At 36.9% G+C, this 18,316-nt stretch overlaps 1 protein-coding gene across 4 annotated transcripts in view; it reads right to left on the bottom strand.

Annotated features, from left to right (window-relative positions):
* The window catches only part of TTC29 (tetratricopeptide repeat domain 29), a 290,318-nt gene that overhangs the window by 55,147 nt on the left and 216,855 nt on the right, over positions 1–18,316 (bottom strand). For all 4 annotated transcript variants that reach the window (XM_065061915.1, XM_021284035.2, XM_065061916.1 and 1 more), the window contains 2 exons: positions 9,829–9,920; positions 4,489–4,612 (listed from right to left, as the gene is read on the bottom strand). In XM_065061915.1, coding sequence (XP_064917987.1) covers positions 4,489–4,612; positions 9,829–9,920 — 216 coding nt within the window. The remainder of the gene's footprint in view (positions 1–4,488; positions 4,613–9,828; positions 9,921–18,316) is intronic.

Genomic DNA, 18,316 nt, shown 5'->3' with positions numbered 1-18,316 from the left:
CATCACAGCTGAGAAGCCAGCCCATGGAATGACTCATGGTTGGGTATTAAGCAAATCACTCTCCATCACTGTTTCCTAACTTCTGAAATCCAGATAACACTACTCATCTTCCTCAGGAACTGAATTGTTTTTCGGTTGTCTGTGTAGTATTTTGAACATACAAGTCACTGTATCAATGCCAAGTATTAATACTGATTCCAGCCAGGCCATTTAGGAATTGTCACTATTGTTTCATAAAGTTTAACACCTTTGTGGGAGGAAAGGTCCTGATTTACTACTGTGATACTAAATTTTAGAAAGGAAAACCTAAAAATGGAAAAAGGAGGAGGATTAAATGATGGACATAAAGTATTGAAAAGAACAGAAATTAAAAACCTATAGATTTGTGGAGGAAAAAGAGGTATACCAAAACCCAAGGATAATCCTAATCACAAAAAGAGAAACAGTGGGAGAAATATAAGACAACTGTTACTAAATAGAAAACTTGAAGCTTTTATCTCTTTATCCTGCAGAATACAGAAATCTAGCATTCATGAATCCAGTAAAAAGGAGTATAAACTACAGCAGATAATACCTTGAGAGGAATTTAAAAAAAAGTATAACAAGAACCGATTTTTACGTGAGATATAGAAAGAAATCCCCTGAACTTCTTGACCAAAGAAGAATAAAGAGAGAACTAGGGAAAATCATGATAGGCTGAACAATACTGCTGAAAAGCTAAAATACTTCTTAGTGTATTTCTTCATCTTTTGAATATTTTTTACTTGCCATGGAGCTACTTTGAACTCAGAGATGGAGTGAAGAGTTGCAGAAACAAGCTTCTAATTTAAAAAGTAGCATACCACCACACCTCAACAGAGTGTAAGTAAGAGATCTGAAGAAATCTAAAGACAAAGACATTGAATTGCTGGGAAATAAATTACAGCTTTCATTAAAACTAGATAGTATAATCCAGGGTTGAAAGGTAGTACGTTTTGTATTGGTATTATATGTGGCAGCATGCAACAACTTTCTGCTCTAGTATCAATATCGTCTAATGTTTATCTACTGCAGAAAAAAAGTCAGGTGACATTTTTTGCCAAGATTGTCTAAAATGGTAAAAAAGGAAGATTTTTTGCAAGGCTTTGATGAATTTCAAAGGGACCTAATAATACTACCTGAGTGGTTATTTGACAGTAGATGAAATTAATTCTTTAGAAAAGGAGAGGTAATTCATACTGCCTGAAGCATATGTAACTTTTAACTAGGTTCTAACTAACTCAGGCTCAGGAAGGTGGCCTTGAAATAACATGGGCAGCTCTGCAGTGCCTTGTCCTAAATGCAAATCAGCTCTAATATCTAGCAAGGTCAAGCAAAATATTAGGATGCATCAAGAACACAGTGGAGAGAGCTAGAGTAAATATAATATCTTTATTTACATAAACAGTATATTAATAAAACCAGACAAAGTGAATATAAGCCAAACAGCAAATAGAAACCAGAAATAGACTGAAAATTGCTACCAACTACAAAAGAAGAGTAGGGATGAACTGAATATAACTGTGGTGAAAGAAATCTATGGATAATTATGGACAGCTCTCTCCGATGGTGACAATCTTGATCACAAGCCTATTAAGAGAAAGTTGGACATACTTATGAAAAAAAAAAAACAAAAACAAAACCAAAACCAAACCAGCAAACAACACCCCCCAAAACCAACAAGGCAAAAATAGGTCTTCCTGGGAGCAATTCCTGAAGGAATTAATTCTGGCTATTGTCAAAGCTAGACACAAACTTCTTGTGGCAGTTTCTATACGTCTGTCATTAATACTAATTATAGCCTGCCTGCTCTCTGGAAGATATCTTCCAGTTTTCCAGTTTTGCCCTGATGGCGCAAACTTCTCTGACTGAAAACATTCTCAGAGCTGTCTTATCCTTTCATTCTCAGCTTGATTTAATAAGATTGAAATTCCCATCTGCATAGAGACCTGAAGGAGAGACTCCAACTGATACCTGCTGCACTTGAGATCAAAATTTCTATGATTGCTAAAATATGCCTGTAATAAAAAAGGAGAAAAGAGTAATAGAAATTTAGGTAGTCTTTATGGTTTGTTTAATACAGCAGGAGAGCAGAATTAGGTCTGTGAGGACACAGCAATGCATAAAGAATGATAAGTAGTAGTATAACAGATAAAATGCTCAAACATCTGCCTACCGTACTCCTAAGAACTATAATAGGTTAAGTGATGCAATTAGTGAGAGGAGTGAGGCAGCTCAGAATAAGACATCTGAGAAAAGTGAAATGAGAAATGACAGTGTGTCATGCCAACTCCATCAGAGGTTGCATGTTCAGTAAGTAACCTGCTTAACAAACTGGGAGAAATTAGACCTAATACTCACGCATAATACAAACACAGCCATTTTAGGAAACAAGAAACATTTGGGTAAAACAATCATGACTAGAGAGCGGGAACTGGAGTGTACAGCATTAAAGAAAGACAATGATGGTCATGGAACAGTGAGGTGACAGAACTGCAGAGATACAGCAACAGTGTGGACAGAGCAAAGTGCACTTAGTTACTTTGGGAAGAACAGTAAAAGTTATATCCCCAGTTTACTAAAGGTCTCCAGGGATAGATCTGGATATAAATAGAGATATCTTTAATTTGATGAGAAGGACAACACTATTGCAAATTGTATCACTGTGGGAAGTATAGACTTGAATAAAAATACCCGAATAATGACTTAGAGAATACTGTGAGTGACAGCTGACACCAAGCAGGCAGTGATCCAAGAGAGGAAATGTCAATTTAGACTCAGTTTTGGTAAACATTGCTGACCTTGCAGAAAAAAAAATGGTATAGAAAATAGGGAATCATAAAACTTTACGTTTGTTTGTTTTGTTTTGTTTTTTTGTCTTTTTTTTTTTTTTTTAGTATATTTCAATTATGTATTTTATGTAAGTTAATCAGATTAAGTGTCTATATTTCTCCCCTTCTACACTGCTACCCCAGTTTGAGGCAGCAAATTCTGAACTACGAAAGAGAATTTAGAGAATAAGCAAAAAGAAGTTAAGAATTAAAATATCACTTCTCACAGAATTGATTATTAGTAATGGTGGCAGAAGCAGTGAAATATAAAAGTAGTTAAACAGAATTTAGTTTATTATTTTTCAAATTTGGAGTAGAATAATTACGCATAGTTTCACCTCACACTACTTTCTTCTAAGTTGCAGATCCATTTTAAAGTTACTTCAGGAAGTTCTTGGAGACTTTAAAACCTAGTTTTCAATGGGAATTCAGGCATTTATGCTAAGAACATATGTAAATAGAAAGCACACAGTCTAATTTTTCTAGGAAGTTTTTCTAATGCTTATGAAACAAAAACCAGCCCAGCAACTTTGGTAGTGGGAGTTCATTGTAAGAGGAATCCAGGAAAAAAAAAAAGGAATTTGGGATAAAGTGATATTACACATAGAAAAGAAATTCTGACAAAACCACAGGCAACAGAAGCAACAAAGGGTGATTTAGAAAGCGTAATTTTGTTCTGTTTTTTGTTCATAGTGAAAGTGTTTCCTAATTTCCACATTGTCCGGTCTGCAGAAAAATTATTTTTATTACTTACTGTGTCTAAATAATTTTGTGTAGCATTTCAACACTGACATAGATGTTAAAAGGCTCAATATGAATCACCCTACAGTAATGTTTTTAACCCTTCCGATTTCAAAACCCAAGTGCTCCTCCAGTGCAAGTGCTGTATCTCCAGATGTGGTGAGAGTCACAGTGAGATTGGAAACCACCACCTGGACAGAGTCCACCCCAGAGGAACAATTCAGAGACTGGCACACAGGCCAGAAAGAAGCACCTCAAAAGACCTTAGAAACTACAATAAAGGCTATTTCTTAGCTCTAGCTAAACATTGTTCATCACTGCCTACCTATGGATTTAAATAGGTCAAATCAAAGCCATCAGGCTGGATGGAAGCACATAGAAGAGAAAGCCCTTCCACTACCAATACAGAGCTTAGCCATACTTTTTTCTGCCAGCACCCATTTCATAAATTTGTCTGAATGTAGTGAAGAAATTAAGCTGAGATTAAAAACTGCATATTAGTATGCAACATTGTACACATTCATTTTTTAAAAAACCCACATTTTTTCAATGTCTAGGATAATAAAATTTCATGTGCATTAACTGATGACTCTTTTTGGGCATATGAAGATTTGGATCCTGATTTTTCACAACATTGCAAGTCTATCATGATCAGAATTTGGAGATTTTATTTACCAATTCTAGGACAAAACCGTGTGTAAAATAGGGTGTGAAATTTTCACCTTTCCCAAAAACTTAAGGCTCATTGTGTTTAGTCACACAGTATCTTCTCCTTTGGTAACTCTGGTAAGATACAACACCCAGATCCAATTCTTCTGGGTTACCTCATATGGAAAACCAGATTTTTACCATTAATTAAACCCAGTTGTTTTACATCATTACTACAACCAGTACTTACTCTTTCGTTGTAGATATTCCCAAGTAATACGCGGGCATCCACCTGGCTTTGGCTTAGATGAGCGTTCTCAGCAGCCTTCATAAACTCTCCCAGGCATGTAACAGTTTCATCTGCTTTTCCCTGACTGAAGCAAAGGACAGGGACAAAATTAAGTATTCACTCAGATGCTGTCTCCAAATGCTGAAGATCTAATCCCCCTGTTCTGAACTAACTTTACTTTGTGGTGACTCAGCCATGACTGAGCTTTTTTTCCAGGACAGCTGTCCAGGTACTGCCTGTGCTGAGACCAATGAGACTAGTCCATACAGAACCTCTGACTGAAATAAAACCAACATTCTTCTTCAGAATGTTGTGCCATATTTTAAGGCCAAGAATGAAAATGCAGGTGATTATTTTGTATGATTTTTGGAGTTTCCATTATTATATATACTTTTTTTTTTTTTTCTACTGAGCAGCTGATAACATTTTCAATACAACTGGACTTCACACCCTGACAAAATAGGGGAAGGAGGTAAGAAGGCTAGTTCTTCAGCAAGGCTTTCTGCTGCTGTCATCCAGAGCTGCCACTTCTTGCTCTAGAAGCCTGGTGGAACAGCGGCAGCTCCACAACGCTGCTGTGTCTCGGGTCTGGGGCTGGCAGCCCTCCCCTGAGTGGGATGCTGCACTTTGGCTGGCTGGTGCAAAGGTTGCTGGAGTCACACAGGCAAACCTATAAATGTGGATTGCAGGTGTCACCCCCAAATCCCACAAGATCAGATAAACCTGAGGTCATAGCTGAATCTAAGTTAAAAATTGGCTAATGTACTTTGACAATAATATTTGCAGATTTCCTTTTTTTTTAATAAAGCCGGTCATATTAACAATATAAGACTTCTGCAGCATGATTACAAAATATAGGATAGACATGTGGGTTTGCTTGTGAGGTATTATGCTCTTTTTCCCTTTAAGGCTGAAGTGTTACTGCAGCTGACCTCAATATTAGCCATGAACTTGAGTCACTAATGTGGGAGTGCAGCATGCTAAATGTCAAGCCACCAAGCAAGACAGAATGTCCAGTCTTAATTAAGAAATGCACAGAAATAGAAGTTCCTGTGCGTGATAAAGAATTGTGATTTATTCACTATTTTAAAGCACGTTCAAATTATACTCCTGTAGCAAATGACTGACTGGGGTTTATTTATATTATAGTTTTTATTATAAACTATACTAGGGGTATGCACTTTCGAAATCTGGCAGAAGTCTCTAATTCCCTGTCTTATGATACCAGAGTAATTATAACAGCCTGCCACGGACCAGGACACACACCAAAGCATGGCTGCAAATTTACAGTATTGCAGTGATTATCTATATGTGACTGAGATGAACTACATTGCTACAAAAGGATGTTAAAACACTGCAAACTAACATGCTTGAAATGTTGAAGGATATGCTACTGTAAAGCTTAGTTGTCAATAAGCAGAATAAGATTTACTAAAGTTTCCTAATTTTTTTACTATCACAAAATATTAAATATGCTGTACTGTAAACATTTGCCAAATGTCAAAAGGCTTCTAAATTTTAGAATTAGATTCTTTTTTAAATCCATTTTTTTCTCTAAGAAGAGAAAATCAAATGTGCCCCCACAGAAATACAGCATATGATTTATATAAGTTAAAGGACAAGGTTAAAGTGTTAGACAAATATTAATTCCAGTTTTTCTAGTTTTCTATATGCAGTGCACAGGTGCAACTCGAAGAGCATATTATATGGTATAATCATTAAATCCATTCAACCAGACCTTTGAGAGTTAAAAACATATATTCTGAGGAAAAGGACTCCTCGGTCCAAGGAATGAGAATGAAACAGTGCAGAATATTTGTGTATCAAGGTGATTCCAGTTTCCAATTGGGAAAACAGGACTGTTAACACCCACATCCCCTGACAACTGTCCAATTATGTATATCACACTTGGCCTACTGTTTGCAGTAGAAGTAATCAATAAAGGATGTGGTTGAGTGAACATAGATTTTGGTTGAGCCAATGCATGAAAACTTAATCATTTACTCAGAGTGGAGAAATCAAATAGAGCAGAGATGAAACAGCCACTAAGGGGTTTGTTGATTGTGCCACCAAGTTTGTGGGCTAGAGGCTGAAAGTAATAAAGCAAATGGAATCAGTGACAGGAGAAAATGTAAAAAGGTTTTCTTAATTTCATGAATTAATAGAAATGTTTTGATGTATTTTTGGCCATTTTTTATATTTCACATAAAAACCTATGCTCCACATATAGATAATAGGAAAATTGTTAGGGCATATAACCTCTTTCAAGAAATCAATTTGATACATATCAGAAAGATATTTCTTACTGTTAGAACTTCACATATGCCAACTAGCAATTGGTTGGTACAGTTTAACAATTTTTCAAAGCAAGTACTTCTAAAAGCACTACGGATTGAGATATTTAAAGTATGCTAGAAGGATTACTGAAACACTTTATCCTGCACAAGACCTGGTAACATGATAAACAGGTCTTTCCCCCTCAAAGGGCTAATATTTTATAGTTCCATCAAAAATCTACATGTTATTTTATACAGCCATATACTTTCTATCTTCTTAGACATCACCCTCCTAAATGGATAAAATGCCATTTCCTAAAGATATAGTCATTCATGATCCCACAGAACAGTTATGATGACTTCAGCAGAAGAGATTACATATCTACAGCAACTCATTTTCCAGTTTCATGCTAAAATGCCCTATGAGATTTTTACCCCTATTAGACTTTTATGAAAATATGCACCTTTTATAGGATTGCTCAGGTGATTGAATTGGATGTATAAATCATGTGTCCACAAGAAATCATTACCATGGTGGACAATGGCAGAATAAGTCAAGAACATTATGCTATTATGTTAGATTTTTCCCTGGAAAATGACATACCTAAATGCACATGATAGAGAATTTCAGTTTCCTGTGGTCTGTGGAAACATCTGTAGCAAAGATTTCACAAAAACTTCCAAAGCCACAGACAAGTTCCGAGTCATTGGAGGGCTCACCTACTTTCTCCAACTTGTCACAAGACAATCAGTGCAGATTCTCACAGGCATTATGGTTATAATGCATTATTTTAAGGGAAACACAGGTCATCTTTTCTTTGTAAAGATATTAACCATCAAATTTAAAATTATTTGCACAAGTCTAGTCTAGATCTGGTAAAAATACAAATACAGAATAATTACTGTTGGTGACAGAGTCTTCAGACAGCCTGATCACTTTTTCTTTATTTGTATTTTTTCACATTACTTCACTGTCCGTTTCTGTAAGACATGCTTTATCAACTTGTGTATGAAGATGTTGTTGGAAATGGTGTCAGAAGCATTGCTAAAACTGAGAGAAACAACACCCACCGCTTTTCCTTCATCCAACCAAGCCAATTGTCTTGTTGTAGAAGGCTAACAGGTTGGTGAAACACGATTTTCCTGTCTTATGTCCATGCTGACTATTCCCAGTCACACTCCTGTTCTCAATGTGTTTGGAAATCACTTCCAGGAATGTTCACTCCCTCACTTTCTCAGGGTTTGAGGAGAGGTTGACCAACCTGTAGTTTCCCAGATCCTCTCAAAGGCAGAAGTGACATTGCAACCTTCCACTTCTCAGGAACCTCCCCCAATTGCCACAACCTGACAGAGACAACTGAAAGCAGCCTCACTTTGGCCAACTCCTTCAACACTCGTTTCAAACATTGCTTATGCTATTTTCCCATGTCAAGGATACTTTAAGGTCTACTCAGCTATTTTTGTGGCTTGTGATGTAGTAAAAGCAACCATGGAATTTCTCCATTTCTACATTAAACAATGAATAAATGGGTTTTATGGAATGGCATCTCCCCATCTGTGATACCTCCTTGCAAAATTTCCCTATGAATACAATGGATGAAAACTTCCTGAGTCTCTATGACCATCAGTCATGGAGCTCAAGCATTCAAGAAGACATAAGGCCCACACAGAAAAGCAGATTTACATATCTTATTTGAGACTTTTTAAAGCTTTGGAGCACAAATCCAGAACTGTGATTCTTTGAATTTTTGGTCAATTGCATGTCAGAATTCAATTGAGTCATAGATGCCCAGACCTTTCTACATAAAAGTTTCTCAAATGGCTGAAAGATGCCAAGAATCATCACGATATTTTACAGATCTGAGCAGTTAATGCCTATCGCATACCTAAAGCTCTTCAAAGCAGGAACATATGTAAGCTGTTAATTTGGTTATTGTTCTCACGACATAAATACCGGATGGATTTTATAAAAAAAGCTGCAGCAGCCATTTTGCAGAGGAAGGGTTTACAGCTGTGTCTTTATCTGTGCAATAGATTAGCAACCTGACTTCAGAAGGATCTCCATAGCTGTAACTTCTGAGCAAATAAATGTACATGCTCTCATTCCAAAATTCTTAAATCACAGAGAGAGGAAATTAATATACATGGTTTTCTAGGAATGTCCCCTTGTCTGTCTTTGGCCACCCTCTACCCGGACTGCTGCTTTTCGTGAACACAAGGAAGCCATGAATGCTCCTGAGAGCTCAGACACTTTTGCACTTATAACAAAGTCACTCATTGCAAGAGCTGGTATCCCAGAAACTAAATCTTAATTTTGCTGAAGACACTTTTGAAAATGGGACCGTGTATTCTAAGTCTGTTCTTTGACTTGTTGAACATCTTACCTATATGCTTATTTAAGATGCCCAGAATATGAATAGCCATGAATTATGTGTCAGAGAGCTGAAGAGAGCTGTTATTGTGGCTGGTCTTTACATGCTCTGAAAGGCCAAGAGGCAAAGCATCCAACTCAAACATGAGAATTTGCTCCACATGCTGAAATAAATCTGGTGACAAGTCCTCCTCCGTAAACAATTTGCCAGTCTCTACCATGCATCATACGCAATGAAGTCCTCAAACACAGGATGAATCAAGGATAAGCTGCAATCTTCACTTTAATATCTTTTTTTTATTCCTCCTTCATATGATAATTGCATTATGCTTCTTTATGTCAAAATTACTTGTGTAAGAAGTTGGAGTCATTTCAAACTAATACACCCAAACTTGCTGGAAAAAAAAATGCCCCCAAAATGTGGGAAAACAAGGGCATGTTATAGTTTACAGGTAAAGAAAATCTTGGATCACACACTTTAAAAAACGTGTACCAGTTCAAAATAACTTCTGATGAAAGGATCGCTTACTGCAAGAAGGGCACTGCTTAAAATTTAAGCAGTCAGTAATGGGAAGCGACAGACCTCTAACAATTTAAGTCTTTCACAGTTGAATGAATCTGCACTGACAGCCAGACAAGGATGTGTTAACCTACCTTACCAGGATCTTGGCCATAGCTGCGTATGCTCTGCCTAGGCCAGAAGAATCACTAAGCGCTGTGAAGATTTTTACAGAGGTGTTCAAAATCTGTGAATTAGGAAAAAAAAACCCAAATCAACAAAACCTAATAAATACAAAGCTAAGAATTTCCTCTTCTTTTCTTTTTTTTTTTTTTTTTTTTCAGTCTCTGTGTCCATATGAAACACAAAATTAAATGTTTCCCCCCCTGTACACTTCTTGTTTAGTCAGTTGTAATGGGACTAGGGTTTTGATCTTTACTTATAGTTGGTTTGAACTACTCAATAATAAAAAATTTAAAATGTATAACTTGCATTTAAATCCCTGTATTTTGGCACTTTGTAAAAACCAAAGAGATATTACCTGATTTGCAAGATAAATATATATAAGATTTTAAGGGTTTGTGCTTTTATTAATTTCTGTTAATACCTTAAGATGGGATCTTTTGCATTCAGTGTTTTAGAATGATATGCTGAAACACAACATACTATTATTTTTCTTTCTTTGATCTGTCACTATGACAAATTTTCTTAATACGATTCAGATGCCTGAAAAGTGAATAAATTGCAGGTTCTACATTTAAACTATGTTGGCTTAAAATACTGTAGATAATTTTGTTATTTTTGTGACTAATTATTCATGCACATGAGCAACTTGTTAACATTTGTTTGGAACGTACTCTATTATCATGATCCCTCCCATAACTGAATGCTTACAGCTGCTGCATAAAAACTAAAAGACATTAATTTAATTTAACACTGACATCACCTATATTGCATAATTTCTCATTTCATCCATTTTTTTTCCAATGGTGATGATGGGAGAGTGCATATAAAATTAAATCCTATTCTTTCCTCCCTCGTCTTTGTTGCTTGACCCAACCTATTACACACATGAGAAAACAAGAAATCTCCAAAGACTATCTATGGAAATCCTTTTTGCACATTTCCAAGAAGGGAGTAGTGAATGTCATTTACCAGCTCTGAAGGGGGATGGGAGACATCCAGGGACATACGACAGTATCCGGCATGCCCCCAGACGCCTATTTATACCGAGGTAAAAGATAGGGCATTTTCTGTTAAGAGTGCATTCCCTGTCATTGGCAAAGTGCATGGTTCAAAAGAAGACAACTTGTGTGCGCTAAAGCTATGGATGTCACCATTTCAGTCACTGTTTCCATGGCTCAGATTTCCTAGTCCTTGAAAGAGTCTTGCCACACTCAGGAGTATCCCTGGACAGGGCTCTTATTTTTTAGTTATAGAAGCTCACTGTGCACAAGAAGTAGCATTGACTAATGTGCACTGCACTATTTATCTTCCCTCAAGTACTTACCAGTTATGTTCTCATGTACATCCACATTGCATCCTGTACTTGAAGGTCATTGTCAATTGAGTTATCAATGCATAAGATATGACAAAAGGAGAGTGAAGGCACCTCAGTTAGGAACTTGTCACATCGATTCAGAACTCACCCTAAACTGAATGCATATGCAAAGTTGTCAAGATCTGCAGGGTGTCCTTTTATTATAATAACCCAGGCTGGTAACAGAAAAGCACAGAACTGTCCAAGAGGCAGGTTTTGGTTTTGCATTTAACTCAGATTTCCTACAACATTTGCTGTAATAATCATGGCCACATGAGAAAACCTGCCATAAGTGTTAGAAGGTTTTCAAAATTTTATGTACTGGACTAAAAATTACTCCCACTTTAAACTGGCCTCTGCAACACTGAACTAGGACACAGAGGCTCTAATGGTTACTATCTGGCACAGAAAGGTTACTTCAGGACCTAAGGCTTAGATTATTGTACTTTTTTTTCTATCAAAGATATCACAAAGCCTAGAAAGCACGCACAAAACCAAGGTGAAAACATAGCTATTAACTAAAGTAAATTAGCTAAAGTAAGAAGTTGGTTCACTACATCTCCGCCAACGACTGCTAGAAAGAAGTAAGTAAAGCCACTCATTCATATTGATGAAAAGTACTCATTTTGGTCCCAGGTTACTATGCTACTGTATACAAATCAGATATTTCATTCTAAAAATGATTAATTAATTATAGTAAAATCATCTACGTGAAAGGGAGGAAATCTTGATAAATTGCAATAGAAAACATAGTCTTTATGTCTGCATTTCAAATAACTCCTCCAGCTTCAGATACTATGTAGGAACACATTCTTGATGGAAAGGCGCTGTGTAGTGCCTCTGTATGCTACAATCGCCTAGTATCCATTTATGCAGAAAAAGTGAATAGAGGCTTCCTCCCCTGCAGTGCAGGCCTCACCTTCAACATTCAGGGTAGAAAAAGAAGAGGTAGAGCAGGATAAAATGCTGGGTTAACATGTAAGTATTATAGGTTTTCACTCAAAGACTCCTGCAATCACAGCACACTCTTTCATTTAACTATACAACACAAATTTTCATTTAAAATGAAAAATTACAGAGCTTGCATACTGGCAAATCAAGAGGAATTGACACCATGTCTGTTAGAATCTGTAAGCAGACTAGAAACAACAAAAGGACATGGAAACTTTTCTGTTTGTTTACACGAGGTATGAACAACCAGCCCATCTAACTGGGTTCCTATGAATGCTACGCAAGAGAAGACACACAAGTGGCAAGACAGCATTGATTTGGCACAGCTGAGCCAGTCATCTGTTTGTTCTTTGACCAGTGGATAAATATCAGGAACTTATCCAACTTGTTATCAGTTGGACCTAATGGATTTCATAGGCCCCTATAAAAGTTTTTTTACTTTTAGACGGAAGTATAGCCAGAAATCAGTCTTTTATATATATTTTGGCCAATCTGTGCAGAGGACAGTGACATCCAAGGAAGAGGTGGAACATGTCAACAATTAATGCTGAAAGCTCCTATACAAATGTGCTGTTCTGCTGCCTTTATGGTCTTAGAGAATACAGCTATTGTTATACAAACAAAAAGGATGGAAAAATTCTTTTAGACAACAGAACAAAAGTCTACTTATTAGGGCAACATGCATCTGCTTCTGTATTTTATGCTAAATATTGTACACAAAAATGTCATCTTGGTAATTTTCTTCATGTTAATGAAACAGAAATAAAATTATATAACATTGTGTAAAGAGGCATTTAATGGGACTAAATAAGAATCTATACTGGAAACCTACAGTAAAAAGAGAGGGTTTGAGCATTATAAGAATGTGGTTGAACTTCTCAAAACTCAGACAAAGTTTTCAGAGATTTAGAGTTACTGAAGAGTCAAAATGTCTTCTGTTGTTGCTGGTTTTAAAATTTTATATGTACAAAAAGTTCTGATGAAAGAAAAAGTTGTGAGGTAGGAAGCTGTTACAATAGATTGCTCCTGATCATGCTTGGCTCTGTTATAAAATTTCCACACTTTTTCAAAGAGGATTGGATACTCCTGGCAACTAGTGGAAAAACATCATTGTATATGCAGTTGAACAGATTAGAATAATGTACAGTTCTTTTTGCCTCTAAAATGAAAACATAAGTTTAACAATATAAAAATTACAAAAACTATACTGATTTTGGTCAAAAATCAGTTTCTGGCTCTATGCGGCCAAGCACACTGACTGTCTCAAATTTCCTACTTCTGAGAGTCTGCAGTAGAAATGCTGGTAAAAAAAAAGAACAACCAACAAAAACCAAAACACAACATCCCCCTTGCCGCCCCCACCTCGCTCCCAACAGAAAAAAACCCAACCAAAATAAAATGAAAATAAAAGTCTAATACAAAAATGAACAGTGGGGTTCAATCACTTGTTCTCATATGTGCAGGACATGGGAAGGTGGCAGGGTGAAGAGTTCAACTATGTCTTCCACATTACAGACGACTGTCTCACATGCCATCTACTAGTATTTTGTTGTATTCAGGAAAAAAAGTGTTCATGGCTCCAAAATAGAAATAGAAAAAATTCAGGTCACAGTCTACAATTTCCCTTGTTTTCCTGCTGAGCACAAAAAACTGGAAGGAGGATACCTACTGTGGGAGGACCTATTTACAAAATAAACTCTCTTCCTGGGTCTTTGCAAGTCTATTGTAAAGACAAGTATTTACAGTGCATAAATAAAATAAAAAGGTCTGCTTAAATCCTCAAACTAGAGCCTATTTGTGGTACAGCTCTTGCACTAATTCTCTAGATAGTGACAAATTTCATGTTTACTTCCTTTGCCAAAAAAAATATTACTCAGATCTTGGGGCCAGATCTGCTGCTCAGTTATCTCAGCATTGTGCCAGTGTGATTCCCTGGGGTTATTCCAGTAGTATAAAACAGATATACCAGCTCCTCCCAGAAGACTCCCCTCTCCCCCAAATCTCACCCTTTATTTTTCATTGTTGTCACACCTGTACTTCTTTTATATGTACATAAAAACATGCACACACCTCATTAGCATACACTGAGGATTCAGACAAAAAGCCTTGGGCTGTGCTGAACATTGATACATCTGAGGATAATGGACACAAGAGTAAAAATCAAAGGTATGAATTTATGCTGAATAGAGAATGTCCATCCAACTCAACACAAGATGAATGCTACAATCACTATTTTATCATTTTGGTAAAATATATGACTCTGACAAAAACACGATGAGATAATATTGATTTGTAATACTGTAACTTCAAAAATACAAAAACATAGTTCTGCTCTCAGCTTTGCACTTGATGTTGTTGTCAGACTTTATTGGAAATACATTTATTTTGATTTCTGAAAATCTAGCTGTGTTTAGCCATTTCACAGCTGGTGAGCAGTAAAGATGCTTCTGCCTCATTTACAGCTCCTGAACGTGAATCAGAAAATCAACTGCAACATTAGTCAAAGACATCACTAGCTAATGATTTCTGACAGGTGCTGCAGTAACAGGCCAAGGCCCAGCCTGGCCAGCAGCATCTGACAATATTTTTCTGGAGCCAACAATAGCTGTTGGTAGTCAGACAGTGCAATCAAGTGAGAACTACTGGCCTCATACCACTTAGTACCTCTTAAATACTCTCAGAAAAAACACGTAGTTCTGACAGTCACTAAGAAATCACTTCCGTGCAGTCCCGTGAAAACAGAAGAAAACAGAACTGCATGCATAGGCATTTTGCAGTTCAGTGAATGCTCTCCAACAGCTCCCTAAGAAATGTGTATTTAAACATGCCTAAAAAGTCCATAGTGGAGTAGTAACGCACCTGTGGCCATCTGGAGTAAGGTCAAATAAGTTTTTCACAATACAGACCCAGAGGTATTCTTATTTTGTCCAAAACACAGAGTGAGAGAGATTGGACAGCAACAAGAAAATTGTATTGTTCATATAATGCATTGATTACAATGAGCAGAGTTCCAGTATCAACCAAATGGCAGCCCACATGTTGTTAAATGCTGAATGTATTCAAGCATATTGAGCAACCCCAGTAGAAGTTGTACAGCATTCTGACTGCACGCTCACAATTAAGGGATACTGAAACTGGGTGCCATGCTGAGGAAAGAGGGAGTTGTCCCTGATTTGCCAGAACTGTTAGTTCTCCCTCTTTTCCCACAACTTGAATCCACCAACCCAAATTCTGTAAAGGTGAATGCTGACTTCTTGTCTTTAGCCACATCCAATTACACTGGACTATACCGTTTGGATAAATAAATGGAAAAAACCTCAAACAAATTCCCCACCCCCCCCCCGCCCCGCTACCCCAGCAATCATCCCCCCCAAATGTACAAACTGTAGCACTGCTCCTACAGAGATAGAAAGAATTTGCTGTTGGCCAATCTGGTCTGTTCCAAAACTGTTGTTCCAGGGACTTTAATGTGGTATTTGGACAATACATAGCATAAGAGAGCATCCTGGAGCAAGGGAAGTGGGGACAGGGGTTGGGGAGGGAACGTCTGGCCAAGTCAAACATCAAACACCTGTTCAAGACCTTTCACAGGCCCTTGCCAGGATGTGGCCACCATTGAGGTGTTGCTTCCTTGACACCTTCCCTGCCGGGTGACTGCTCCATCCAGCCCACACGCTTCCCTCCCCTCTTATACTTGGCTATCAAGTGCAACGTTTACTTCAATACTCTATAAGCTTGTATAGCAATTGATGCTTCAAGGTACTCATGTCTGAATCTGCTTGAAGGATTAGAGAAGGGAAGACAAAAATTTCACTCATTCCTTTATAGGAAGGGTTCTTTGCCTGTGTCAGCTCTTACTTGGATACTTTGTGTAATATTCATTGCTTTGATTCTGAACGGATGATATGTAAATCCAAGTAACTAACTGAAAAAGTTCCTTTCCTCAGAGATATTTCAAACTTTTGTTGGCTTTCACAAGGTCAGAAGTTGACCCTGTATGCTTTATTTTGCTGCATAGGAAACTTGAAAGCCATGAAATGTACAGATCATTGAATAAATGTTAACTTTTGTTCCCATCCTTATTTATTTTGTATTAACTTCTGTATTACTGTTCTTAATTGTGGCCTTCTATGCCACTAACGATGATATTAACTATTATTCTCTATAACATACCTACAACTTTGTGGGAATGCAGTCATCATTTTAATATTTACTACAGCTCATAAAGGGTTTTATCTAAATAAAAATAAAAATCTGCCAGGTCCTCCAGAGCAAAAACCTATGCAAACATCAAAACCAGACATTTTAGTCTGGTATTACTGTACAATTTGAAATCTTTACTGCAAGAGACATTACTCTAATAAAGGTTGTTGCAATCTTTTTTTAGTATGGGAAGGTAATGTTTTCCAAACCAGCCATTGTTGACATATTTCTTCAAAATAAAGCATGGCTTAACAGTCTGGAGTGAAGAAGCTTCATCTGTTACCCTTTAACAGCAACAGAAGAGGAAAAAACAGTTTATGTATCCTTTCCATCCTGACAGATGTGACAATAGCTGGAAACACTGTGCCTGCCAAGAGCTTTTATCAAGTATGTTATAACAACTAGTAATAAGTGTAAATAATAAATGGCTATGATCTTATGGGAAATGGTGGCAATACTAAACAATTTTTGGTGCTTGCTGATGGGAGCCTGCTAGTCTTGGAATTCCCTGGCTTCCCAGTAGAGTTTTGGCCTGACAATAAACAACAGTTTAATACTTTATCTAATCCCAGCCAGGAGGTAAGTTCAACAGCAAGCTTTTGCAGATGTTCACATCCAATAATCTATCCATAATTGATGAAACAGGGAGGTCAGATGTAATGGTTGCTACTATTCCAGCAACAAATAAATGGTTATTGACAAAACAAGGCAGTGTGGCGCTGAGTGCTGAGCAGTGACAAGCATGAAACAGTGCTGAGACAGAAGTAGTGATGTGAATACAGCCCTTCATCTTGAGAATTCCTCAACGTGATGTGTGGCACAAGGGCCACTCTGACACATAGGCAGATGGGGGTGACTGGTAAAGGAAAAATGAGATTCTGCGAGTACATAAAAGACAAAGCCAGAGGTGGAGAAAGAAACGAGAAATGGGTGGACAAGACTGGAAATTTGGGTAAGTGCAATAATGTGAATTGTTCAAAAATGGTTTTGTATAGCAGCACTGTGATCCAGATGTCTGGAGTGCTTTTATCACATTGTTGTATGTCTATGTGAATGTACCTGGCTGTCAGATTGCTGTAGCCTCCAAAGAGCTTAATATCATCCTGTATGTATGTGCATGCTTAAATGCCCGTCACTTCTTAGACAAAGCACCTATAAATATTCTGCTTCATGCTTATTAATATCTTTAGTCCACCCATGAACAGGTATTTTTAATTACACAAAGTTTTCCTAGCTAAGAGCAAACAAACCAACCCTTAGATTTGCAGAACACAACAGAATAAATCTGCAAACTAGGAAGGTATAAAAAAATTAAGTCAGTTAAACCCCTTTATTTTTCTTATACCTATATGGAAGTTAGGAAAAGTTCTCATTCAGCTGAAACCCTCATATTCTTTAAGTTTTAACTCACGTAAGAAATATAGTAAAAGGATTAATAGACTCTTTTTATTGACTGAATAAAACTTGAGTCATTTACATGCAAATAGACACTTGAAATCTTTTGCATCCATTTCAGTGCTAAGATAGTATTTTTACAATGTTTACTGTGTAATATTCTAATACGAAAAACAGCAGAATGAAATGGTGGCCATTATTGCCATATGTAGTCATAAAAAGATTTCAGACAGAAACATTTTAAATATTAATATTACTAAAATCACTTAAAGCACCATGGAATGTTAAATCGATTTATTTAGAAGTACAATTTATTTCACACTTTGCTACCAATTCTTTTGATCAGCTCTGAAATAATACATAAGCTGAAAGCAAAACAGCAAAACAAATTGCTTCTAGCAATGAAGCAGCAAGCTCTAGGTTTTGTGCTGGCATGCTTCAGTGTTTTAACTTCTCAGGTTATTTATCTATCAAAAGATACATTTTAAATTCCTTAAGATCCGATGCCTGAATCAAGATCTCCTCCAATCTAGCCATTGATAGTTCTGATGAAG

Source organism: Columba livia, chromosome 4 (assembly GCF_036013475.1).
Source record: "Columba livia isolate bColLiv1 breed racing homer chromosome 4, bColLiv1.pat.W.v2, whole genome shotgun sequence".
NCBI lineage: Eukaryota > Metazoa > Chordata > Aves > Columbiformes > Columbidae > Columba > Columba livia.
This window is presented reverse-complemented; position numbering and strand designations above follow the sequence as displayed.